This window comes from Sparus aurata, chromosome 22, assembly GCF_900880675.1.
Source record: "Sparus aurata chromosome 22, fSpaAur1.1, whole genome shotgun sequence".
In the NCBI taxonomy this organism is placed as follows: domain Eukaryota; kingdom Metazoa; phylum Chordata; class Actinopteri; order Spariformes; family Sparidae; genus Sparus; species Sparus aurata.
This window is the reverse complement of record NC_044208.1, coordinates 12,665,721-12,690,679: the sequence shown is the minus strand read 5'-3', so window position 1 is coordinate 12,690,679 and position 24,959 is coordinate 12,665,721. Positions and strand designations below refer to the sequence as shown.

General features: G+C 41.5%; 1 protein-coding gene across 1 annotated transcript in view; it reads right to left on the bottom strand.

Annotated features, from left to right (window-relative positions):
- Positions 1-24,959, bottom strand: part of syne2a (spectrin repeat containing, nuclear envelope 2a) — an 85,283-nt gene that overhangs the window by 44,287 nt on the left and 16,037 nt on the right. The window contains exons 24-59 of the mRNA XM_030405261.1: positions 24,803-24,937; positions 24,281-24,436; positions 23,989-24,155; positions 23,340-23,661; positions 22,005-22,120; positions 21,462-21,582; positions 20,522-20,688; positions 19,771-19,921; positions 18,790-19,679; positions 18,504-18,662; positions 18,260-18,410; positions 18,011-18,169; positions 17,415-17,582; positions 17,186-17,287; positions 16,785-16,988; positions 16,344-16,549; positions 15,889-15,996; positions 15,224-15,521; positions 14,809-14,964; positions 14,334-14,672; positions 14,002-14,138; positions 13,603-13,732; positions 11,866-12,033; positions 10,206-11,762; positions 8,827-8,985; positions 7,445-7,600; positions 7,117-7,358; positions 4,035-6,072; positions 3,596-3,930; positions 3,324-3,468; positions 2,339-2,539; positions 1,581-1,840; positions 1,350-1,500; positions 1,012-1,155; positions 761-892; positions 76-258 (exon numbers count right to left, since the gene is read on the bottom strand). Of these exons, the coding sequence (XP_030261121.1) occupies positions 76-258; positions 761-892; positions 1,012-1,155; positions 1,350-1,500; positions 1,581-1,840; positions 2,339-2,539; positions 3,324-3,468; positions 3,596-3,930; positions 4,035-6,072; positions 7,117-7,358; positions 7,445-7,600; positions 8,827-8,985; positions 10,206-11,762; positions 11,866-12,033; positions 13,603-13,732; positions 14,002-14,138; positions 14,334-14,672; positions 14,809-14,964; positions 15,224-15,521; positions 15,889-15,996; positions 16,344-16,549; positions 16,785-16,988; positions 17,186-17,287; positions 17,415-17,582; positions 18,011-18,169; positions 18,260-18,410; positions 18,504-18,662; positions 18,790-19,679; positions 19,771-19,921; positions 20,522-20,688; positions 21,462-21,582; positions 22,005-22,120; positions 23,340-23,661; positions 23,989-24,155; positions 24,281-24,436; positions 24,803-24,937 (10,413 nt within the window). The remainder of the gene's footprint in view (positions 1-75; positions 259-760; positions 893-1,011; positions 1,156-1,349; positions 1,501-1,580; positions 1,841-2,338; positions 2,540-3,323; positions 3,469-3,595; positions 3,931-4,034; positions 6,073-7,116; positions 7,359-7,444; positions 7,601-8,826; positions 8,986-10,205; positions 11,763-11,865; positions 12,034-13,602; positions 13,733-14,001; positions 14,139-14,333; positions 14,673-14,808; positions 14,965-15,223; positions 15,522-15,888; positions 15,997-16,343; positions 16,550-16,784; positions 16,989-17,185; positions 17,288-17,414; positions 17,583-18,010; positions 18,170-18,259; positions 18,411-18,503; positions 18,663-18,789; positions 19,680-19,770; positions 19,922-20,521; positions 20,689-21,461; positions 21,583-22,004; positions 22,121-23,339; positions 23,662-23,988; positions 24,156-24,280; positions 24,437-24,802; positions 24,938-24,959) is intronic.

Below are 24,959 nucleotides of genomic sequence, written 5' to 3'. Positions count from 1 at the left end.
TTTGTGTTTCAGAACCATAAAAAGTCAAACCATGGCTCCTGACACTTCGTGCCAGTATAGAATCGTGTTCCTGACCTTGCTGAGGAAAGCGGTGCGTTGCTCAGCCATCTGCGCTGCATTTTGGTAGAACTGTAGTGGTTGGGTGAGTTGGTCCATGAGCAGATGAGCCTGATCAGGATAGTCCTCCGCAAGATCCTGCACCTCGTTCTCCAGGAGCATCAAGCGGCTGTGCCAAGCATCCAGCTCATCCCACACACGCTGGAGAACAAACAATGTAAAGTATGTAGTGACAATGTCATCAGCTCTTCTGAAACAGTGGCTGTTACAGTTGATTTGTTCTAGTTGTCTTGTCAAAAATTAGCAAACAGTTGTGTGCTACTTTTTACCAGAAAGTGATTATTTTGACACTGATAACCTGTTAACATGTATTTAGCAGTCACAATTTTTGTTTACGCTGTAGCTTCTGGTCACTTAGCCACACTCCTTCTAGACTACATACATTTTGCACAATAGCTAACGCAGCTAAAGGGTAGTGTTGGTGGCTGGAAGCAGTGTGCAAACATCAGATTTCACCATAAACTCTGTCATGCTAAATAAAATGCGATATCTAAAAGTGACTGATAGAAAAGATGAATAAATTAAATTTGGAACTCATTTTCAAGAATTTAATGAGGAAGTCAGAGGAACATGTCTGTGTGTATCTGCAGGTTTATGTAACATGCACACACAGACACACATGCAAACACAAACCAACACACACCTTGATTAAATTTTGAGCTTTGTCTACTGTCAGACTCTTTTGCTCCAGTAACACTTTAACTTTCTCAAGACCTGATCCCAACTCCAACAGTTGACGGTTCAGCTTCTGGACGGGGTAGCTCTTCTCCATGAACTGTAGAATGTCCACACACACACACACACACACACACACACACACACACACATGAGTTTAGCAAAATGAAAGAGGTTTTGGTTGGAGATTTTGCTGGATTCTATCCTGTTTTGAGTTACCTTGTCCTCCTCTCTTTGTAGAGACATCTGAACGTCTTGTAACCTTCTGCTGATGTCAGCTGGTATCTCGGCGTACCGTCTCTGCACAGCGTCCACAATAATCTTCAGTTTGGCCTTCTGGGAGAACAAATCCTTTCTGAGCTCCTGTCAGGATGGAAATGCAAGACAAGTCTGATCAGGGAGAAGAAATGGAAATCTTATAGGTTACAAGTTTGAGATCTTTCCTTAATTTGTTTAACTTATTTTCCAGTTAATGGATGAAGGACAGCTGACAACAGCCCTGCACACATTTTGCTGGCTCCATCTTTAAAAGAGAAAAGCTTAAGAATTATCATGACCTGTTGTTTGCATGGATTTGAACAGGCTTTCAGGGAGGAAAGAATGGAGAACACGTGCTGCTCCACGGCTCCTATCTCTTCTTGGACTTGCTGTCTCTCTTTCTCCTCTGCCTGGGCTGCAGCTACCAGCAGCAGATTTCTCTCTTTCAAGCTGTGAAGAATAGTATGTTCTTAGTATCGCTCACATTAATGAGTAATCACTTTCCACATGCATATTGCATGCATCCCCACCTCCTGACGTTTTCTTGGATCTTCACTAGTGTTTTGCCAACCGGTCCAGGGCTGATGGGATCCTGGGAACTAGACAAGCTCAGAGCGTGCTCCAGTCGATGCTCCAGGGAGGCCAAGGCTTGCTGCTCCTGCTCCAGCCCAGCCTGGTTCATCTCAGCCTGAGCCAGAAGCTCCTGGGGTTCTTCTTGAGCGAAGCTCACAATGGAGGAGTCTGGAACGTCAGCCTGAAGACTGGCCAAAAAGCTGCAACACTGCTCCATCTAAAGTTACAATAATTTATTTATTCAGATCCTTTTCAAAACAAGTTATTAATTAGTTTGCTTCGTTAAACCAGGGTAAAAAAAATATAATATAATAAATACATATGATAAAAAATAAATGGAATAAAATACCCAACAATAAAGATAAAAACCATTGCCTGAGGATCCGATCTGAGCTCAGAGGGCATCAGCACTTCAGCAAATAGCTATTTAATCCTCAGTAAGTCCATATATTACTATTCTGTCCTTTATGTCCTGTATGCCCACAAGTCACATAAAAAAACAGTAAAACTTTCCTGAAAGAAAGGCAAATTGGGAACCAGACGTGACCTTAGACACATTTGGAAGCCAGAAAATAGAAAAAAAAAACATAAATAAATAGTATTTCATATGCAGGATTTTGCATTTATTTATTTGTCTGCATCAAGTAAAACATGTTACTGTACATTACAGTACTGATGCAAAAGCAAAAGTAAGAGGATTTGTTCTATAACTCACACTTGTTGTGATATCCTTCCATTCCTCTCCTTTCTGTTCTGTGTGCCCCACCAGATGGCCGACGCCTCGTCGTAATGACACCCAGCGTCTCCACAGAGCGGCCAGTTCACCGTCCCTTCCAACCCCACAGCCCTGCATTGGACATCCAGCTCTCAGTTCTTCTATCTTACCAGCGAGGCAGCGAAGCTCTTCCATCAAAAGCTTTAAGGAGAGATGAAATGAAGTTCAAATTATAGTTTGAATCAGGCAGTTGTCCATCTGTTTGTACAATATGTCAGTCAAAATGTCTAATGCATTCCTGAGACAATGGTACAGGTTCATGTGGTACGTGGACAGGTAAATCAACACGTCTAGGAGTCCAAAGTCATGCTAGCAACTCTGTAAGGTTGTTGGCAAAAGTTTTTTAATAGTTAAATGCTAACTTGCTGATGGAAGTACTGAAACTGATATCTTGACTGGATGGTGATGCATAATGTATAGTTAAGTCATCATCCATCTGATTACAGTCCATGATAAATGTAGAAATTATTGTCACCTGAATTTCATTGCAATTTATCCAATATTTTAATGGATATTTCTTCCAAAACCACAAATATCATGGTGGGATAAGGGCTAAAAGGTCAGGATATCACCATAGGTGTGATTTAACGTGGATATCTGTCTGATATAATAGTGACTGAGGTTTCACTAAAAGCCAAAAATGTCAACCTGCTAAAGATCAGTAGGATTTGTCCTCTGGTGCACATGAATATTGTTAATCTAATGGAAATCCATGTAATGGTTTTTGAGATATTTTAGTCCGGATCAAAATGGTGGATGTACCAAGAAACCAACCAATTGACATTGCCATCTACGACATTAATATGGCTAACAAAAAAATTGTAAATGTGTATGACATTATAAGTTTTAGTAGATCCAGCATATGTGAAAGATGTACATGCTGAAACGTTTGCTAACCACTAGCAAAATAAGGCTGCACACTTACCTTAGCTCTTTTTTGTTGGCCGATACATTTTAAATAAGAAGTCACTTGTTCTGCAGCACATTCTGAGAGCTTTGCTTCAAGCCCTGAAAGACGCTGACATATATCCTCATGACATTTCCTGTGGCTTTGCTGTCTTGTTTCACACCTATAAGAAAATTTACTTTTAGGTCATTTTACATAATTTAAAACTATGACAGAAAGAAAGAGAGACACAGATATAATCACAACAATGTGACATACATATCCTTCAATGAGCCAAGAACAGCCAGTACCTCTGCAAAGACTCCAGCCTGAGCTGAGCTTGGGCCTCCAGTATGGCTCTTCCCACCAACAACTGACTTAGGATGCTGATGTGGAGCTGCTCAGTCTTTGGGCGGGACAGGCAGGTTTGTTGTGGCAACAGCTCCCCAAGGTGGCTGATATGAGCCTGAAATCCTTCTTCAAGAGCTTCTAGAGCCTGCTGAGTCTGTCTTTGCTCTTCAGTACAGTCCAAAAACCCTCCAGGAGCTGATAGGAAGGTGGCTTCAGCATTATAAAGGAAACCTATTGCTCCCTGAGCAGCCCACTGATAATCTTTCATGGATTCTCTGGCCTGGGATAAACTTTCCTGTTGAATATATGTGATATGAACAAGCATACTTTGGGAAACAACACACAAAAGGATGAATAATAAAGTGGAATATCCTCAAAAGTAAGATAATTTAAGCTTACCATTCGTGAATGGCACTTTTGCTTGATTGTATCCTTAAGAGCGTAAAGTTCCTTGTAGTTCTTGAGGTTTATTTTTTCCTTACGTCCCAGACCTTCTAACACCCTCATCCCAGAGTCTATATTTCTCCAAATGACCCAACACCTCCGTAGTGCATTGTCTACAGCTTTTTCATCTGGATTTACTGGTTCGACTTCCTCCAGTTCCACTCTTGTTCTTTTGAAAAGCTCCATTAAGGCAGGAAGCTCGGAGGAAAAATGCAGACCTTGTAGAAGCCCGGCCACTAGGTTTTTGATATGACCTGTGACAGAATACTCCCAGGAGACTAAAGTTTCCACAGTGTGGCGAATCCTTAGCCTCTCTGAGTTCAGCTCAGATGGGTACAACTCCTGAGCTATAGCCTCCAATTGGTCTGCTGCTTCTTGACACTGTGTCTTTACCAGAGGAAGTTCAACTAAGAGCGTTTGGCACAGTCTGAACCTCTCACCCACACTGATTGTTTTATCTTTGGCACGCTGGATTTGCTCTTTGGCAATGTCCCTAGATTCCTCCATTTGTCTCCTCAGGTGCAGATATTTGTCTTGTTCGAAGGCGTTAACACTAAGAGCCTTGCACTGGTCTTGCAGTTCCCCAATGGTGCACAGCAGGGAGTTTCGTTTCGCCTCCTGGCAGTGCTGAAGCTCTTGTACTTCACATTGATGTTCCATTAGCATGTGCTTCCATTTGGTAGTTTTTGAGAGGGTTTCCTGTGTTAAAGGGAACCTCTGCTTTTCAAGATCGGTGGAAATTTGCTGTAAACTAGCCTGGATGGTCGATAACTCCTCATTTGATGAGGTTCTCTCATGAATCAGCTCCTCTAATTCCCAGCTGGTTGCTTTCTCATGAGCTAGCAATCCATCTAATTCGGTCCAAAGGCGTGACAGTCTGTTGACAAGGTAGCGGCTCTCTCCTGGACTCAGCCCTTCAGCTATTTCCCTGCAATTTACTGTCAATGCATCCACCAGCTTCAGTTGGCTCTGTATCTCCGCTGTGGCCAATTTGTGATTTTGCAGCTCGCTCTGCAGCTTTCTAATGTCAGCCTTTGAAACATTGTCAATGTGGGCGCAGGGGTCTCTTTTAGCATGTGTTTCTGCTAACCAGGCATCCATGCTAGCAAGCTGGGATAACAGTTTCTCTCTCTCCCGCAGATTTTTCTTCATGGTACGCAGAACATGATCCAAGCTGTCGGCAATAGCTTCATACAGTTCTTCTACCGTCTTCAATACTTGGTCACTTTCCTCCTTTTCCGTGTCAGGTGCTAAATCTTTAATCTGTTCAACTTCTACTTGCAACTTGGACCTTCTAGACCAAATATCAGTCTGAAATTTCTTCATTTCACCTATCTGAATACGAGCTTCCTCTGGGAAAAGAGCCAACTTTTGCCCAATAGAGATGTGGTTTTCTGCCTGCTTTGCCCATACAATCAAATCTTGTAATTGCTTATTGATCTTAGCTGAAGAAATGCCTCCACAGCTGTGTTTGGAAGTGTCAAGCTTGCTCCTGGTGTCATCAAGCAAGGACCCCAGTTCCTGAAGACTACAGTTGATCTCATCCTTTTCTTTCTGACCCAGAGAGAAACGGACAAGAGCATCCGACTGAGACTTTAAGTGCAGATAAAGCTGGTTGTACAGTTTTAGGTCTGTGGTCAGACAAACAAGTTCTAAAGCACTTTTGCTGTCCTGGCTTTCAAATGTGGATTTCTGTAGAGCTTCGAGCTTGCCTTTAAGCTGTTCAGCCTGTTGTATTAGAAGAGAGGACTGACAGGTGGAGCTTGAAGCATGCTGTAGAGCTCTTTTGATACTTCCTTCCAAAAGCCTCCATTCTTCTTGCACATCTCCAAGCTGGGCAAGAAGAGCACCTGAACTTTCAGCATCGCTCAAGTGGACTGATAACTGGCTACTCAAATGGAGGAGTTCTTCCATCTTGTCTTTTTTCCTTTCCATGGTGTTCAGCAGGGCTCTGAGTTTGTCAGCTTGAAGGCCGCTGCTTCCCAAAGTATTTCTGACAACACCAATAACAAAAGAATATAAATGTATAGTGTGTCAAGTACACAATAAATAATAACAAGTGCATTTACACCTGCTCGTTTGAAGCAAGTGTTTCAAAACTGGGGTGCGAGATAAAACAATTGGGCAAAGTTTACCAAGAAAGGGTAGTATCCACCCCCTACGAAGTGGACTCTACTGCGGATCATTTGTTATGTGAAAGCAAGCACAGCAGCCACAAGTGATCTTGTGATGGTACATAGCTGAAACACTGACAAATCCATCAGCTTATCGTGAAATCTGTACAGGAAGTAATTTTATAATGATCTATAATGCAATATTTTCTTACCATATACTGTAACACCCGCACAAATCAGCACATGTATTTTCCCTGTTTAAGAGGTCAGAAGTTTTTAAAACGTTTTTAAGCCTACGCAGATTACTTTATCTGTTTATTTAGCCCATTAAAATGTGAGTAACAGCAATCTGACAGTCACTTTTATTACTTTACAAGACTACTCCTTTGATCCTGTCTCGACATGTTAATTATTATTAGTAATCTCGGTTGGTAATGTTTTTACTTTGGGTGTGTGTGTTTGTTTGTGTGTGTGTGTGTGTGCGTGTGTGTGTGATCAAAATGTGGTCCAGGAGATTTCAACTGCAGCTGGAACAACCACAGAATCCGTGTTGAGTACTTTGCCCGGTGTCTGTTTGTCTCTCTGTATGTGAACAGATTCTTTTCAGCGTGACAGTGTCACAAGATGTATTCACAAAACTTCAAAGGGTGTGTAGTTGTTACTACATTATCAAAAGTCTACATGTAATAGTGTAGTGATGACTACTGAGTCATGTTAACATTTTGATAGGCGTCGCCACTGGTGAGATCAGCTTATGACGGTCTCTAAATCATAAAGAGTGGTCTATTTGGAGTCTAATAATACTGAAAATCGGTTATTTCTCTGCAGTCTCTTTGCTACACTACGGAACATAAAATAATAATAATGAACTGAACCTAGGGTGTGAAAACAAGTTATTTATAAAGGATCAAAGGATTACTCACAAGCTCATTTTATCCCTTTCAGCATCTAGAACCTCCAGTAGAGCTCTGATGATCCGCATCTGTTTGTGATACTGTTTCACCTGATCCAGCTGTGCTGCTTTGACCTGCACAGTGGCCGAGGCATCCAGCAATGCAGCACTCCACTGTCCTTCAACACGTTTCAGGGCACCTGCATCACAAATCCTGGAAGCACTTGTGCTTTTCATGGTGGCCACTTGTTCCTGTACAGACTGCCTGTAGTCCTACAGTAGAAAGGCAAAAAACATCAGCTGACATTCATGACACTCGTAACATTTCCCTAAATTACTTGTGAGACAGAAGTACATACCTCCGCCTCCTGCATCTGTTTGGCCATTACTGCAACATCGAGCTGTGCTGGTTGATAGCGACATGCCAGGACTTTTTGAATAGTTCTTACTAATCGAATCTCGGGTTCACCAGGAAAGGACTTCAGGTACCAATTCAAGTCAATGTGTGGTGTACGCTGTAACAAAATAAAGAATAAGAAAGAGCAGTCTACTTATGAAATAAACTTTACAGTGCTGGAGAATGTCAAAATAGTGAAAAATGCATAAAAAGCACAAAAATAACCCCTTTATTGTCATGGCATGCTCAAGTTAGACCTTAAAACAAACTCACATGTCAGCATTAAGCCTTTATCAGGGTTTGTTACTGTTTAAGAAGAGAGTGTCTTGGAGTTTTCTTATGATTTTTAGGTCTCCATGTTTCCCAAACAATCAACACCTCTGAGAAGACCGAGAAACTCTTCTCATTTCATTTTGTTGTTGCAAAATACTTCCTGTTACATCTTGAGCAGCCCAAACTGATGTCTTCACACAGCTTGTTTTGTCTGACCAACATCTAAAAGAATTGATTTACTATCATGAGGCAAATGTTTTGTATTACTGCTTAAAAAATGGCTTACATGATTGATTAATGCATTTATCAGTGAATTGTTTCAGTGTTTTGACTGTAATGTAAAAAAGACAGAGAAAAATAAGCAAAATAAAGTGGCACAAGAGGAAGCAAGCAGGATAATCAGATTACAGCTCGTAATGTTATTGTCTAGGAATTCAAAAATATGAGTCTAACTGCAGCCTTGAAAGGACTTTTTGTTTACAAAATGGTCATCAATGGCGCCAAATGAAATCCTGTTCTTTCAGGCTTTGTTTGCCTCTTTTAATGCTCTTCTCTTTCAAGGTTATACAGGTCTACTAGATGAATAGTCTTTTTGAAAATAATACAGAAAACATAAAAATAAGAGAAAATTTGGCTGGGCAGGTCAGCGACTGGACGCTGTGACCAATTAAACCCACTAATGACCCTGCAGGAAGTCATTGAGCCACATTAGCCTCATCATCCTTCCTTTGGACCTTCCTGTCAGCAGCATCTTGGGAATACACAAACATCCATCAAAACACTGCCAGCTCTTATCTGCCTCAGTGTTTATTGCAATTAAAACTGACCTCTTGGCCTGTTTGGACACTTGAACAAATGCAATTATATTTAACCTCATAACACTTGAATGTTTACTTGGTGATTTTTCATTTCTATACTCCTAAATAACACTTAATGTATTGAGTTTACTGTCATAAACGTAGTTAAGAAAACTGAAAATACTCACACACAGCTGGGATCTGATCATTTTGACTTTTCGTCTTCCTACGCAATCAGTTAGTAATCGATTAATCTTGCGCATCTAATACTCACGTTTATTATGTGACTTTTTTCCACCAAGCTCTGGATCTCAGACAAAATATCCTGCATGCTGCACTCGTGTTCGCAGGACTCCGGTGATCCATCAGACGTCTTCTCGGCTGCCAAACCCGGCGCTGTGCTCTCAGGCTCCATGCTTTCTTGGATCTGATGCTACAAACACAGACGACAGGGGTTGTTTGTCCATAGATAATGACAGAGCTTCCTGTTCTTACCCCGCTCCATGCTGGTAAATATGACTACACTGACAGAAGCCAGGCGAGTCAGTACAGTTAACACAAGAATGTGCCTGAGTAGGGAGCAGTTTGCCCTGAGGGAGAAAGACTCGGTCTATTCATCTAAAAAGTGCAGCCTCCCTTGCTTCTTTAAAGAAATAATTGGTCTGTTATAACTTGGTTAGACACCAAAACATGACAAGAACTGCACGGCTACTAGACTGTACAAACATGGGAGGTGCCTTTTGGAATGATTTGGACATGACCAATACGTATGTTGTAGCAGGGTGCAGGTGGAGCACAAAGGGGATTTGAAAACGTGCAGCAGATTTCTGATTCGCTGCAGGAAACACGATACGAAGGAGAATAATATAGAAGTGCTCTGGTGTGGTTTTTCCACAATAATTTGGAATTTAAAGAACAGGAAAGTCAAATTGGGGTCAGGAAGCCAATTACTGCTTTCTTAAATACAAATTTTGGGGAACATTTTCAGACACTCAACAATGACCGCTGGAAACAAATGTCAGCCGTTTACACTTCACACTGTTATTACTCACTATAATGACAGGTGTTCATAGGAATTCCTCAGTGCCTTTGACTTGTACCATCCAAACACATGTTACTGCCAGTCTGTAATCTTAGTCGTATTACTATATTTCTGCACAGTAGTATTGATCATCTTGATGGTCATCCAGCTGTTCAATTTGTATTGGAGGATGACTGATGATGATTAATTCGAAGCCAATATTTGATTTAACTTGATTATATACTGTATTTAATCACTGTCAACCCTTAGTACAGGTTTGTGGAATCGCCAGTTTCTTGCCCAAGCCCAGTTGTGTGTCTCGCACAGCGCACCACACTGAGAATCAAGTTGATTCTCAAAAAAAAACAATAGTTCCCAACCTTATGGGGTCACAAAATACATTTGTTGGTTATAGGATGAAAATGTTCTCTAATCTTTGGTTATTTTTTTAGATTTACTGGAAAATGAAGCTCTTTATACATTTATGTAAATAGTTTTTTTGGTATAAATGCTCATTAATGGTATAGATTTTGGTGAATCAGAAGTGGACATTGCTTTGTTTTGAGAGGTTTCAGTCCAAAAAAAGTTGAGACTCTCTGCATTTAAATGCACAGAATATATTTAATATTTACCTGTCCCTCTGTCACCTCTACGTCCTCCAGCGATGCAGGTACCTTCAGTTTACATTCTTCTATTAGCGGCGGAGCTTTAACTCGTCTTCTTGGAACTTTCAAATGTCCGGACTTTGAGCGGTCAGGCTCACTTGATTCTTTTTCAATGTTCTCTCTCTCTGCCATCTCCAAACGTCCTGTACCTGTGCTCTGAGCAGTGTTGGCAGCAGTCCATTGTTTACTGTCCCCAGCAGGTATTTGTGTTTCAGTTAAGACATCTCCCTCCACAGTGCTCACAACTGAGCTCATTGTTTGCTCTTGAGTGTGACAGAAACCTGTCATCTGCTCCTGTTTGACATCCGGAGATGCTGTTTCTGCCTGATTTACAAACCTACCACATAATTCGGAGGATTTCAACACCTCATTGGTAATTAGGTCACAGGCATCTGGGTTTTCTTTGATTGATAATTTGGCACTTGTCAGCTTTACCTCGATGAATTCTGTGCTTTCTGATGCCGCAGGGTTTTCTGGAAGTGACTCTGCTGTTTGAGACTTGCTTAATGCACTCGTTAAATGGTGGATCTTCAAGTCTGTTTCATTAGATTCAGGACTAATTACTGTTGTAAAGAATCCAGATTTCTTCTCAGGCGACACTTCATCTGGTCTCACACTGACTTCCTCGCGGCATTTCCTCCTTTCTTGAGCATCGGTAACGGCCTTAAATGTGTCTGATTGTGCATCGTACAGCACTGCTCCCTGAAAACATCTGATAACATCTGGACGAACATCTTTATTTTTCTGCATGTCCTGCGGCTCAATGTCTAACACTATTGTAAACACTTTCTTTGGGGTTACGCTCTCGTCCTCACAATGTTTTTCTTGTTCTTCAGCATCTCTAACTGCCTTAAACGTCTGTGTTTGTGCTGCTACGAGTTCAGACTCACTTCCAGGGGACGAAAGGGGGGATTTGTCTGGATTTGTGGCAGGAGATCCCACCAGGGATTGGACACAAAGTTCTGAATCGATTTCTTTGGTACGGTCTGTGCCTATAGCCGACAATTTTGAGTCCTGGGTTGAGGTAGCGTCTTCCTGAAATGATTCAGTGTTGTCTTGCAGAGCTGTTAAACTTGTGTTGAGAGTAAGAGGGGTGCCTGACATTAAAGGCTCTGAGCGATTTCCAGAAAGTGTCCTGAGCCCGTTGTTTGAAGTAATACTATCATTCTTCAATGTGCCAGTATCTTCCGTTGTCAAGTTTCTATTTGGTGGAGTTGATGTAAGCCGATGTGATTCTTGTTGGGTTGTTGATTTGAAATCATCTGGGGTTTCTACACAAGGAAACTGATGAGTGACAAATGCATCTTCTTTGGCCGTTTCCGAAGTGACTTGAGTTTTAATTTTGTAGTCATTCTGACCACTTGGTGAGTTTTCCTTGTCATCTGTTGCAGAAAGGGATGGAGAGGAACGAGGACACACGGCTGGAGTTTCGGCGGCTGAAGCTAAATGTGGTGCATCACTTTCTCCTTTAAAAGCTTCGTCAACAACTTTGTCCAATTCTCCTTCACAAGGACCATGACTGACCTGTGGAACACATTGAATTGATTGGAAATATTAATAAAAACATGTTTACATTATTAACATTACTACATTGGCTGATAGAGGAATGTGTCGAGGAGAGACTCACCAGGTGTTTAGTTAAGGTTTCAACTGCAGGTGTTTCACTGAGAGCACCTGAGACGCTTTTCTCCAGTTCCTCTGTCATGTTTGTTCCCAGACAGTTTAGAAGAAAGTCTCGCTCTGAAAGCACTTCACGAAGAGCTTGTTGACGCATCAAGCCCTCTTCCAGAGCTACCTATAACAACACACAGACAGAGATATAAACTCAAAAATAGACATTCCCACAGGTAAACCATTCACTTTGCTCTTCTGTCTGCTATTTCAGCACCCAGCATTTACGACGTTTACAGCTGCTGCCATGTTAGTTCAGTGTGTTATCATTCGCTAATTATCACAAAATACAAAGTGAAGCTGAACTTGATGGGAGTGTCATTAATTTTACAAATATTTGGTAATTAGTTAAAGCATTGTAAGGGTTTAAATTTAGGCTAAATGTAAGATTTGGTTTTATGTCAGTGCCAGATGAAGAATTAAAAGATTGCCAAAGTTATTAAAAATGTATCCCGTTAGGAAAATGAATGTCTCAACAGAATTTTAAGGCAATCCAGCCAATATCTATTGTGACATTACACAAAAAAGTATGAATCTGATGGTTGCACTCGAAGGAAAAGTCAGGGGATGACTAACATCATTAGGGTTCATCCTCTGTAAACCATGAATGTTTGTATAAAGCTATCGAATGTAGAGATACATACTTCACAGGATATGAGAACAGTTTGAAGAGTTGTTAGTGCTAGATGAAAAATAAAGGGACCATTAAAGTCACTGGAGCTCATCTTCTGGTCACCATGAATGTTTGTACACATGTCATGGCAATAGTTGTCATACAATGTAATCAACATCATCAGCAAAGACATGAATGTTATCTCTGCAAATGCACAAAGAGAAAAAAAGATGACTGGCAAAACAGGAATAGCACTGATAGAATTAAGATTAAGACTTTTTGGCAGATGGTAAATGAGTTCCAACATGTTCCTGATCTTTAGTAATGCCAAGGACCAAACCTTTGAGCTATTTTGCCACAACCTCCCTGTGAGGACTCTTATGTTCACCGTGTACCACAAAGAAAAGAAGGTTTTACCCTGTAGTATTATTAAAGGGTAGATGAGAGACTTGTCGCATGTTAAGATCAGCTTTCATATCAAGTAATAAGGCTGGCTTTATTCTACTTTTCTCTCACTGACACCAGATAGACCGCCAACAAATGTTAAGTTTTGTTTGAGTTGAGTTTGCTCAGAGTTCCCAGCTGTTTCAGGAGACTCCGGAACCCTTTTATTAAGTAAAAACATACACAGTATTTGTGACTTGTTTTCACCAATTTTTTTTTCGTCATTAGGAATAAAAAGAGAAACTATAAAGCCAATAGTTGTCTTTTTCAGAGTTAATTCTTGCAATAGTAAAAGTATTTAATAAGTCACGGCAAGTAAAAAGGAATTAATATAACACTAAATCACAACAGAAGCTATCTCATGACACCTTTATTTAAGTCGGCCTAATCCTTGAAATTTAATTGAACAAATGAGATTCAGTTTCTTAATAACAGTTGTTTCTTTGTTTGAGCATTTTGGCTGAAATCAGGGCTTCATCAAATATATTGCAAAGACATCAAATATCGTCATGAAAAGAGTGCAAATTAACAGAAAGCTTTTTTAAGTTTGTCAAATAAATGTACATACTTGTTAATATTCTGTTTATTAATACATGGATTAACAGAAAAATGTACAGACACATGAGTTTGTTTTACCTGGCTGAGGGATGATGGTTCATCATGAACTGTTTGGCTCAACTTCTGCAGCTGACTGACGACCTGTCTCACCCTGTTAGCAGTGATTTCAGCCCACTCCTGTTTCTTTTGTTCACAAATGGACCTGAGGCTACAGTGAGAACAAGAGAGAGAGAGAGAAAGAGACAGAATAATGAAACAATTTGATTCTGAGATTGTGTCTGTTCATGAACCGTTCACAAAGAGTAAAAGTCTATGTAAAGAAATCACATTTTCTCTGCCAACGCTGTTATTTGTTTACGTTACTTATGCTAGTGTCTGAGAATTGTCGTAGTGTTGACCAACTGGTTCCAAAAGCTTTTTATTTAGTATCTCAATGTGAAGAATGTGACTTATTTGTTTTGAAACAAGGTTAAATACCTGTCAAGGTCTTTAGCAACTGCTTCAACAGACAAATTGACCTTTGCGGGAAGTGTTTCTTGTGTGATGCTCAAGTCTCCAGTTTTCAGCAGGCCGGAAACGCTTGTAGCCAACTCTGTCAGCCTGGTATCACAGTCCTGAGAGAGAGAGAGAGGGAGGGAGAGAGAGAGAGAGAGAGAGAGAGAGAGAGAGAGAGAGAGAGAGAGAGAGAGAGAGAGAGAGAGAGAGATAAATGCTCCTCCGATGACACTGTGAGTGTGTGGATAAGTCTGTGAACTTGTTATACTTTTACTCAGAGAAAAGCAACATTTTGACGGATCTTTTCACAATACCTGTATTGTGTTCCACTGCACTTTGAGCTGGCTGATATCAGGCAACGCTCCACAGCTCTCACATAGATTTGAAACATTTTCAGCCAGGTCTTTCAGTGCAGTCTGTACACAGGAGACCTCTTCCTCCACTTGGTGAGCTCTCTGATTGCCGTTGTCTCTGAGCAGCGCCAGATTATCTCTGATGCTGCTGTCTAGCGCCCTCTTGTGGTTTTGGAGGTTGTCAACCTGCTGGGAGAAGCTGGCCTGGGCCTCGGCTGTGGAACTGGCTGTGACCGAGTTCTTCAGTGTTTCAATCTGTAAAAGTTCTTTATCTACGTCTGCAACTTCTTTAAGCAAAGCCTGTAAGGTGAAAAAGTGAGAGATAAACAGAAATACAATATAGGTGGCCTCCTAAAAATGTCTTTTATTATGGTGAGTGGAAATGTAAGGGAGCTTGTACATGATTAACTGCATCAGTTTATTTAAGGGACCTCACCTCCAGAGCTGTGATCAGTCCAGCTGAGCTTTCTGTCTGAGCTTGACAGGCTGACATCCTTTCCTGCAGGGAAGTCAGTTTGTGGTGGCAGTCCTGCAGCAACTGGCCAAAATGTTCCTCATTACTCACACCTTCCTCGAGGCGGGAACACACACCCTGTGGACATTTCAGGGACACCAAGTCGAAATCAGACAGCTTACCGTTTATTTTGATTAACTGGTGGTTTTCAACCTTTTTTTTGTCGGACATTTCCCATTAGGTGAGCTCAAGTATCCTTTCAATGACCAGACCTGTCACGTTCCAAATGTGATCATTGTCATTGATTTTAAGTGGGTGCTAACAATACATAGAGTGAAAATTTTGTGAAAATGGGTGATTTGTCAGATATGTAGAGAAACTGAGTATGTTCTCTTACTTGTGCACTGTGGAGTCTCTGCGCCACGGGACTCTGGAGGCCGAGGTCTTCACCAAGCGGGGAGTCAACAACTTGTCCCAGATGTCCACCGCAGGACTGAATTGACATGGACAGAGTCTGAAACACTTTGACATCTCTGCTTGGAGAGCTCTGCTTTTCACTGGAGCCACACAGAACATTTGTTTGAAAGTTGTTGTATCGTTCGAGCAGTTTGCTGCTCTCTGCCACCAGAGGAGACTGCTGGAGTGTGCTGCTCTGTAAGGATGACACAAGCTGACTGAGGGCCTCTGTCCTCCCCCTGCAGTGGAATAATATGTAGGATGTTTAGTTACAGGTTATTCACACTTTCAAATGTTAGTGATGGTAACTAAAACTGAGCATTAAAAATAAATTGTATAATTAATCATACCCCTTGAATAAACTGTCTACCTGCTGCAGATTACATTACTTTCTTTCCTGGATTCTACATACTACTAACTGTTTTCAACCTTCTGGGTCTATCTTAGCACATCTGCATCTCCCTTTTTCTTTTTCCTTTTCTTTATATGTATTTTGGAAGTTCTTACCACTTTTAGTGCGAATATCAACTGTAGCTTACTTTAAAATACATATACATAGTATACAGAGCGGGACAACATATATCTGAAATCAGAAAACAGTTTGACCTTTGTTGAAGCACCTCCTCTTGCAGGAGATTAAGATCCTCCTCCTTCGCTGCTTTATCCTCAACGGTTTGCAACCATTGGTCCAAATGCTCACACTCACTTTGCAGCCTACAACATATACATCATACACTATGAGTCCAGACATGACACAAACACACCTATATACAGTATGTACAATGCACTGTAGATTAAAGTGTCAAGAAACATTACAGGAGAGACCTCAGAAAACAAGTCGAACTTGTTTTGCTGTCTTTTTTTTCTCTCTTACAGTTTGTTACATACTTTAGTCTGTTACATTCAGAGTTTTAGGGATATATTTTGTGATATTCCATATTGTCCTGATTGTTCACAAATCCCATGAAAACAGTAACACCATCAATTAGTTCATGCTACTAACAAGTACTGCCTGAATAAACTTGTAAATCCTATTCCTCCGTCCAAAACAGTATTGCTACCTGTCCAGAGACTGGATATTTCTCTGAGTCCGGTCTTCCACCTCTGAGAAGAGCTGATGGGTGTTTCTGACTTTATTCTGCAGCTGCTGCGCGTCCACAGTCAGACTCTCTAGGCTGGATGAACTCACTATGGAAGCCATAATACACAGATCCTCCAGCAGGCTCTCCGCCTGCTCATCCTGAGTTTGCAGCTCATTAAGTGAATCCTGGAAAGAAAGATAAGTTACTGTAAGTGAAAGGCATTTTAAAGCATCAGTTATCTAATGTTGTAACCTCAGACATGTACCACTACCCTCTTGATCAAATGTAAGATCTTCTTACACATTAAAAATACAGTGAATGTGACCAAATCAAAAATACAAGCTTTTTGTTTACACAAATATGGCACAGTTGTTTTCAGACTCAATGTGCTCTGCTGTATGCCACAGGTGAGGCCCTCACCTTGAGTTTTGCGAGGACCGTTGCAACATCTGGAGCACTCAGCGTGAGGAGGGAGTCCCGAATCTTCTGAAGGGAGTTAAAGCATCCATCCATCTTGGCAGCAATTTGTCCCCTAGCAGCCACCATCTGCCTGTAAACATCCTCAGCTTCAGAAACAAGCTCCTTCAACTGCTCCATCTTCTTCCTCAGCTGAGTCCCCACAACCTAGACAAAATGTGTTTGAAGTTTGGAATAGAGGCGTCAACATTTTACAACAGCAGTTCGGTTCAACAAGTTAAACTGGAGCTGAAAACTAAACCAGTACTATACTTATATACTTTATCTGTCAATCCTTGCAGCTTTACAGTGATTCAGCCTGAAGCACCCGAATCCCAAACAGGAAACTAAACCACATGCTGTACCTGCAGCTCCAGAGGAGGCTCCCTGCTTTGAAGCAGTGTCTGAATCTCAGTGGCTCTTCGGTGGAAACGCTCCATATTCTCCTCCTGGGCCACAATCTCATTCTGGATGAAGTTAAAAGAAGATGATCTTTGTTAAAAGTATAAACCTGAAGAACATTTCCTTCCCACAAGGCTGTCCAAACGGGTCTGTATCTATGCATTACAAAATAAAACAGGAAGACTGTTTTACCTGCAAGGCACTGATGTCTTCCTCTGTCTGAAAGGATGGAGATTCAGCAAATACTGCCAGTTTATTGGCGGTCCAGCTCTCCACCTCTGCTCCCAGCTGAAGGACCCCATCCCACAGAGTCAGTCCATGACGGAGGTTTTCAATGTAGGAATCAGTTCTTTCTGATATCTGTAAGAACGTGAATGAACTGTCATGGTTCAGGGTCAAAGTTCATGTTTTCATGTTTTCAAGTTCATGTTTTGTTTTGAGTTTCACTCTCCACATGTATCCTGCCATTTTGATTCTCCTGATTAGTCTCAGCTGTCTCTAATTAGCCTCCTGTGCGTTTCCCTTTTTCAGTCATCAGTCTGTTTACATTTGCAGCTTATCTTTCATCTGTATTCCTGTGTCTCCTTGTGTCTTACTGGTTTGTTCTCGGTTAAGTTTAGTTTTTCTCCTCAAGTTTTTTGTATTTGTCTCAGCCTTCAACTTCTCTTTTTCTTACCTGTCAGTTATTCTGCTTTGTTTTGAAAGAGTCAAAATACTATATGTATACAGATATATATGTATATACACACACACACAACATAGTGCACCCTTAAAGTGACAGAACTCACATCCAGCCAGCGGTCCATTAGAGCATCCGCTTCTCCCTCATATGGGACGATGGTGCATTCTGGGAGGTGACGTAAATGAGTTTGAAGCTGCCTGCAGACACTGCGGACCTCCTCTATGCTGTCACCAAGGTTGGTAAGCTCTGCTTTTGTTTCCTGGACCTAAGAAACACACAGAGTAGTCAACAATTTGCCAGCGACAAGGAAATTATTTTGATTTCGTTTCATCATCTCAATTTAACTGTGGTATACCTTAGTCTGCAGTCGGTGCAGGTTGTCTCTCCCCATGTAGGAAGCTTGTTCACTGATGGTACTCTCTGCTCTCTGCAGTGTCCAACTCAGCTCACCACGAATGCTCTGAAACCTCTTCAGCAGCTTTGTTAGGATATCACACCGCTCCAGCCTGCATGTGAACCATAATGCGACAAACACAAACTCAGCAAACAACTATAAGTCATCAAAGCAAATCACAATGGAGTGAACTTGGTCTCTTTACCTTTCAGCTACAGCTTTTGTCACCTCCTCCCAGACATCCTCCATTTCTGGGGTTTGACTCACATCAGGGATTTCTGACTGTGAAGACGCATCTCGTATGTACTGCAGCTCAGCGAGGTGGCCAGCAAGACGACTTTTCAGCTCAGTCAAGGCACGTGTCCTACAGAGGAGGACACAATCATTACTAGACAATGGGAGTATAATATAATACAATTTCGATAACATTTTGATTAATTGTTCACCCGTACTTGGAATGATTTGTTTTATGACCCAGATCAGTGTTGTACCTCTGTTGCAGAGCAGGCAGGGTGGGCTCCTGTAACCCCAGCTGCTCAGCTGCCTCCTTTATCTCCCTCAGTGTGCCTAACAAAGCACCTCTCCTTCGGGCCAAACTCTCCTTCTCTTCTTCCTCTTTTTTCACTTGGCTGCTTCTCCTTCTTCTCTGGTCTTTGGCTTCTGCGAGACCCCCATCAGACTTCCATGTTTCAGCCTCTTCCTCCCTTTGTGTCTTTGTATCTACCTCCAGCCTACTCCTTTTGGCCTCTATCCCTGACCCCTCTTCCATCCTACTTGTAGTTGGATGCTGCTGCTCCCGTGATGAATCATCCCCATTTTTTATCTGACCTATTTCCAGAGGATTCAACTCCTGGATCTGCTCCTTTCCCATTGGAAACAGCTCATCTTTTCTCTCCCTCCTCCTGACACTCATCAGCTCTTTTCCCACATCCACGGCTTGCTGGGACAATGATGTCAACACATCCTGGCACGCCACTGTTGCACCATCCATGGTCAGAGTCATCCCCACTGCCTTTAAAGTGCTGTCAACACTATCAGATTGTTCCGCAGCAGTCTGCAACTTCTGCTGCATTGCTGCCTGCCAAGAGTGTCTCTGCTGCTCCCAGTCTGCATCATTCTGCTGTCTGCTGGGTTCCTGGTTTGCCAGCAGTTTTGGGATATCAGCCTTGACTTCCTTCACTGTGGCCAGGAAGTGATCCAGAGCCTGGGCAGCTGACTGAACTCTCTCCAGCCGCTGTCGGAGCTGCTCCAGATGATGGACACTGTTGTGGAGAGCCAGGCAGACGAGTGAGGGGGATGTGGCGTCTGGCCCTTGTGTTTCCTCTTCAGAGACTCGTTCTGATAGCTTTCTCATTTCTGATTGCAGTCTGTCGTCCAGTTCCTGGGGAACACAAGAGGGGTTTATGATTGATATGTGCGTATTTTACTCCCAGAATTAAAGTGCTAATTGTTTGAAAACAGCTTAGATGTACCTCTAAATCAGACAACAGTGTAGGATCAGCCAAGTTGAAGGAGGAGATGTCCACGGACTCTCTGAGGATCCGGTCGAGTTTTTCTGTGATCATCTCCATCTGATCCTCTGCAGACTCCATCAGGTCTGTAGTATTCTCTACAGATGTCATCCTGACACAGACCAAGATAAAAGAAACTTGACTTGTTAGGATAAGTTGGTGTTAGTTAACTCCATCTGCTGATAAGGACCATGGAAAAACATTGAAAGCTCCTGAACAAACTCTTAAATGGCTGAAAATGTTCACAGAAGAGGTCATGTTTTTAAGTTTTTATTCACGTTATGTTGAGTCATGTTTGCTGACTTCCTTTCTCTCCCTGATGCATCATGTTTTTTCCCCAGAACTTATAATGACAGGTGACAAAATGAAATACACTATTACTTTGAGCAAAATGACAGATTCTCTCTGGGTCTGAACATTGTTGGAAGCGTTTGGGATAATCTAAATGCAGAACTAAACAAAATGTATAACAAAGCTTGTTTTTAGACATTTTAAACATTATGTATTATATCTGTATTACAGTTGTGCAATACATCTGATGGGGTTAATGATTAAAACCAATAATACTCTTCGTACATGGTCAGGGACTGGTGTTCTGTATCTGTCAGTCAAAAACATCTGTGGTAAAGTATTTCAAGTGAACAACAAGGAACAAATGTGCTTTTGTTTGTTGAGTCAATACTAAATGATTGATCTGAAAGATGTACTGTACCTGCTCTGTAGGCACATCTGTTGGCCTCTCCACTGCTGAGTCAGCTGCTCCCAGATTATTTCCACTTCGCTCTTATCTTCCGTGGTCATTAGATGGGAGCACTGGGACAGCTGGGCGTACGTGAGCTCAAACTCAAACCGCAGCGCCTCTGTTGCCTGTTTTAAAATCTGTTCACACAGAATCACAGCATTTATTTGATATTGTGAAGTTCAGTGTTGGGTATAGTTACTTTGGAAAGTAGTTAATTAGGTTACAACGCTACCATCAATTAAAAGTAATCAGTTACGTTACAGCGTTACCTATGAATAAAAGTAACGCATTAGAGTACTCATGCGTTACCAAAAATTAAAAGCCGTTTGCAGCGCCTCGCACATGCTTCAACTTAACTGACACACACACAGCCTCCTTTAAATGCACCGAGAAGTCATGATTTTTTGAGGTCGACAGAAGCTTTTCACCAACGCAGAGTGTGCATTTTACCGTTATGTTGTTCTTGTCCTTTTCGCTGGCGAATTGAAAATAATGTGCGTACTTCCACGATGCAAAAGCTGTCCTCTCTGCCATCTTGCCGGGGGCTCGAAAACACTCGGGATTTTCCCTTTCCTTATCCGGAGAAATTCTTAAAATAACGGATTACTTTTTTAAAAAAATAACGAAGTTACTGATTGCTTCACGCACGAAACTAACGCGTTACGTTACATGTTACACGGAAAAAGTAATTAGAGTACTCTAACGCGTTACTTTGTAACGCGTTACCCACAACACTGGTGAAGTTTGACCTTGTGAACAAATATCTCTTCACAGCTATTTTGTTTTAGGTTGTAGAAATGCAAATGCAAGTGACACCAAGCTCATTCTGCACTGAGAGCACCATTTCCAAACATGGATCAAAACATATCTGAAGATGGATGTTAAGTGTTGAAATGACGTTTAAACTTGCCTGTAGTTGCTTCTTGTGGTTCTGCAAGGTGGAGACGGTGACTGGGTCCGAAATAAACTCCTCCAAATGTTGCTTGTTCTTCTGAAGCTGAGATTGAAACTCGGAGCAGGACTTTCTGTACCTATAATAAAAGAGTTACACATTGTTTGAACCGAACATTTGATTCATTTGTGACACTGAAAGGCTACATGGGAACAGAACGTGCTGCAAAATCTGTGACATCCAGGCATCCATGGCACTATAGTGTCTTTTATTCTTATTTCACTACAGTGATAACAAGGAACATGGAAGAATGTTTTGTCTGTGGCATTATATTGTTGTTTAAATGGATTACACAGTCAATAAGATTGTAAACCCACAATGAAATGTAAATATTAATAATAATATCGATTTGAAAGGATGATGCTGAACCAGATGTTCCTCAAAGGCAAATGAATATCAGACCTATTCTGGATTATGTTCTACTGTAATAATATCTCAGGTTAAAACTTAATTCCAAAAAAGTTAAACAAAAAAAAGAAAGAAAGCAGTATTAACCCACACCTTTCCAGTGCTTCCTGTTTGGAGGGGTGCTCTTCCTGTGGTGGGGCGGCTGTCTCTCTGATGACGGTCCACTCTGCCTCCTGCTTGGTCTCCACAGTGTTGCCTCTGACAACTGCCTGAGAGATGGGAGAGTTGGACTGTAACAGCTGAGCGAAGAACAGAGGAAAAGATGGAGCAGTGTGCCGATCCAATTACAGAGGATTAGTGCCCTGCAGCTGGTGCTGTGACTTCTCCAGGTCAGTCACAGCCAATGAAACTGCTGAGTTCTTTTCTGACCAGGAGGATCATGATACTATCACCTGTAATCAACGACCCTGTTGACCTGTGAAATGTTCCAAACAGGTGTTTTTGGAGCATTTAGCAACTTCCTCAGTCTTTTGTTACTTGTTTGAGATGTTTTTGCTGCTATCAAATTTAGAATGAGCATATATTTACAAAAATCAATGGATCGATGAGGTAAAACATTAAATATATTGTCTTTGCACTTTTTTAAATCGAGTGTATGTCGAAAAGGATTATAAGATTATCACAGTCTTTTTTATGTATGTTAAACACAGCATCCCAACATAGTAGTTGGGCTGCAGTGAGGTTTTGGCTTGCAGTGAAAATCAAAGAAAGAGGCAGAAAGGGTTACTAATAACTTTAACTCTTCTTTTTTTTTTGCCTTCTTAAGCATCCTGCAGGAGGCCAAATGTGCTCACACATCAATGTCCAGGATCTCAAAAAAAGGGGGGGCATCCAGGTGATGGCTGTAAAGCTTTCTCCTTCTTTCTTTAATCCAAAGCATACATTTATGTCATATGCTGTAATCTTTTTTATTATCATCTACTGCTGAGCCTATAAAACAAAACTGAAGCACTCGATACACCCAAAGAAAAGTCAATTCACCACTCACGTCTTTGGTAGGTCAACAAAAATGCTGATCGTTGTTTCTAGCTAAAACTCAGAGCTGACAAACCAGTTAGTTCTGACAATTGGTTGATTCTAGTTAATCAAAAAACTAATTCTTAACAGTCTTGATAATCAATTAATCATTTCAGTCATTTCTGTTCAGCAAAATGGTCAAACATTTGCTCATTGCTTATTAACTGTAAAGATTTGCTGCTTTTCTGAGTCATTTATGATAGTCAATGAAGAGTCTTTGGGTTTTGGAGTGTTGGATGGACAAAATAAGCTATTTGAAGATGTCACTGTCACTTAATAATCAGTTAATTGCGAAAATAATTTATAAATTAATTGATAATGAAAATGATCATTGGTTGCAGCCCTAAAAGCAATAACATACTTATAGAGCTCATGAAATTAAGAGAATCTAAATAAAAGCCCTCTTCATACCTGTATATGATCTTGGGTTTGTTGATTGTCCCCTGCGATGTGCAACAGACGAACTTTCAGCGACTGCTCTTTGGCTCGAAGTGATGGCTTCAGATATTCCACTGACCCACCGCCGCTGTTTTGTGTGAGGTCTCCCTCGCTCGCTGTTGGGACGTCCTGAACTTGCAACGTCACTACATCACCACTACCTCCCGCAGGTGACGGGTCTTGCTGTGGGCTGTCCACGCTTTGTTTATGTAGGAGATTGTTGCTCTGTTGCCGCGTGTCAGCCGACATGCCAGTCGCTCTCAGCGGGTTGTTTCCCCAGACCTGCTGTCCCCTGCTGAGTTAAGAAGTGATAATCAGTGGGAGGTCGATGATGGACGGTTACACTCAGTCCTACAGGCAGCTCATTAAGATTAATAGACTTGAAGGATTACAGAGTGACAATGGTTAATAAATAAGCTGTCTGCTTCAATTAAACAATGTGGGAGATGCGACCATTATCAGGATTTGAATGTGGTTATAATTTTTTAATGATTTTCAGCAAAAACCTTCTCAGACACTGTTTTTATATGCCTTAATAGATGTGTGGAGTGGAGTGGATCTTTAAACGTGTTGACTTGTAATGTATTACACCTCATGCTGCCCCTCCTTAGCATTATCTTACCAGTCAGATGGGAGCACTGTGTCACCGGGCTGTGTTTCCTGTGCTTCATCTGACTCCCTCAGTTGATCTGTTTCCAGGCAGGAGGATTCACTTGGCGTCAGTGTCTCACACAGCTCTTGGAGCGTTTCAACACATTCCTCAGCAGATGCAGCTTCGCACATGACGGCCTGGGAGACAAGTGACTAAAATCAAGTTTCTTTCTGTCTGGCTATCTTAACGTTTCCCAGACCATACAGTCTGTTACATGACACAGTTAGATGTTAATGCGAATGTTACAGAGTTATGCAGATACCTGTTGTCGCAACAAAGAGTCAAGGTCAGTCTGGTCAGTGGCTTCATGCGGAGGGTTAGTTTGCATTTCACACTGCACAACAGATAAAGACTGCTCTCCCTCTCTGATCTTAGACAATAAGACGGGAACATAGGCAGCCATTTCTCCGCGTACATCCTGAGTTTGACACAAACAAGACACTTGTAACATGTAAGTGATAAGTTATCATGGTATATCATAGCTTTTAAAGATGAATGCAACCAGTAAAATACTGAATTAAATGGGTTATGTTATGACTTATGATGATGAACTACAGTGTTACAGGTGGGATAAGTCAGAAAGTAAGATACTGTAAGTAAATGTGACTGGGTGTTGGCTGTATTAAGAGTAAGATTGAGGGCAATAAAACAGATTATATTGTATGGTTGTATGATTAAGCCTTTAGACTCGTTCAAAAGCTCTGTAAAACTTTTCTTTATGACAGAGGTGACTGAACCCCCTATAATAGGTGCAACAGTCTTCCGTGTACGGTCTCTGTCGTACCTCCCACTGCTTTCTGACTGAGTCAGACAGGATCATCAAGTCCTGGAGTTTGGGCCCAGTGCAAAAGGCCCCCAAACCCTCCACTGCAACCAGGAACTCCTCCAGGACGGCAGGCTGCAGAATCTTTAAAGCTCTCTGCACAGAAAGACACAAAGCT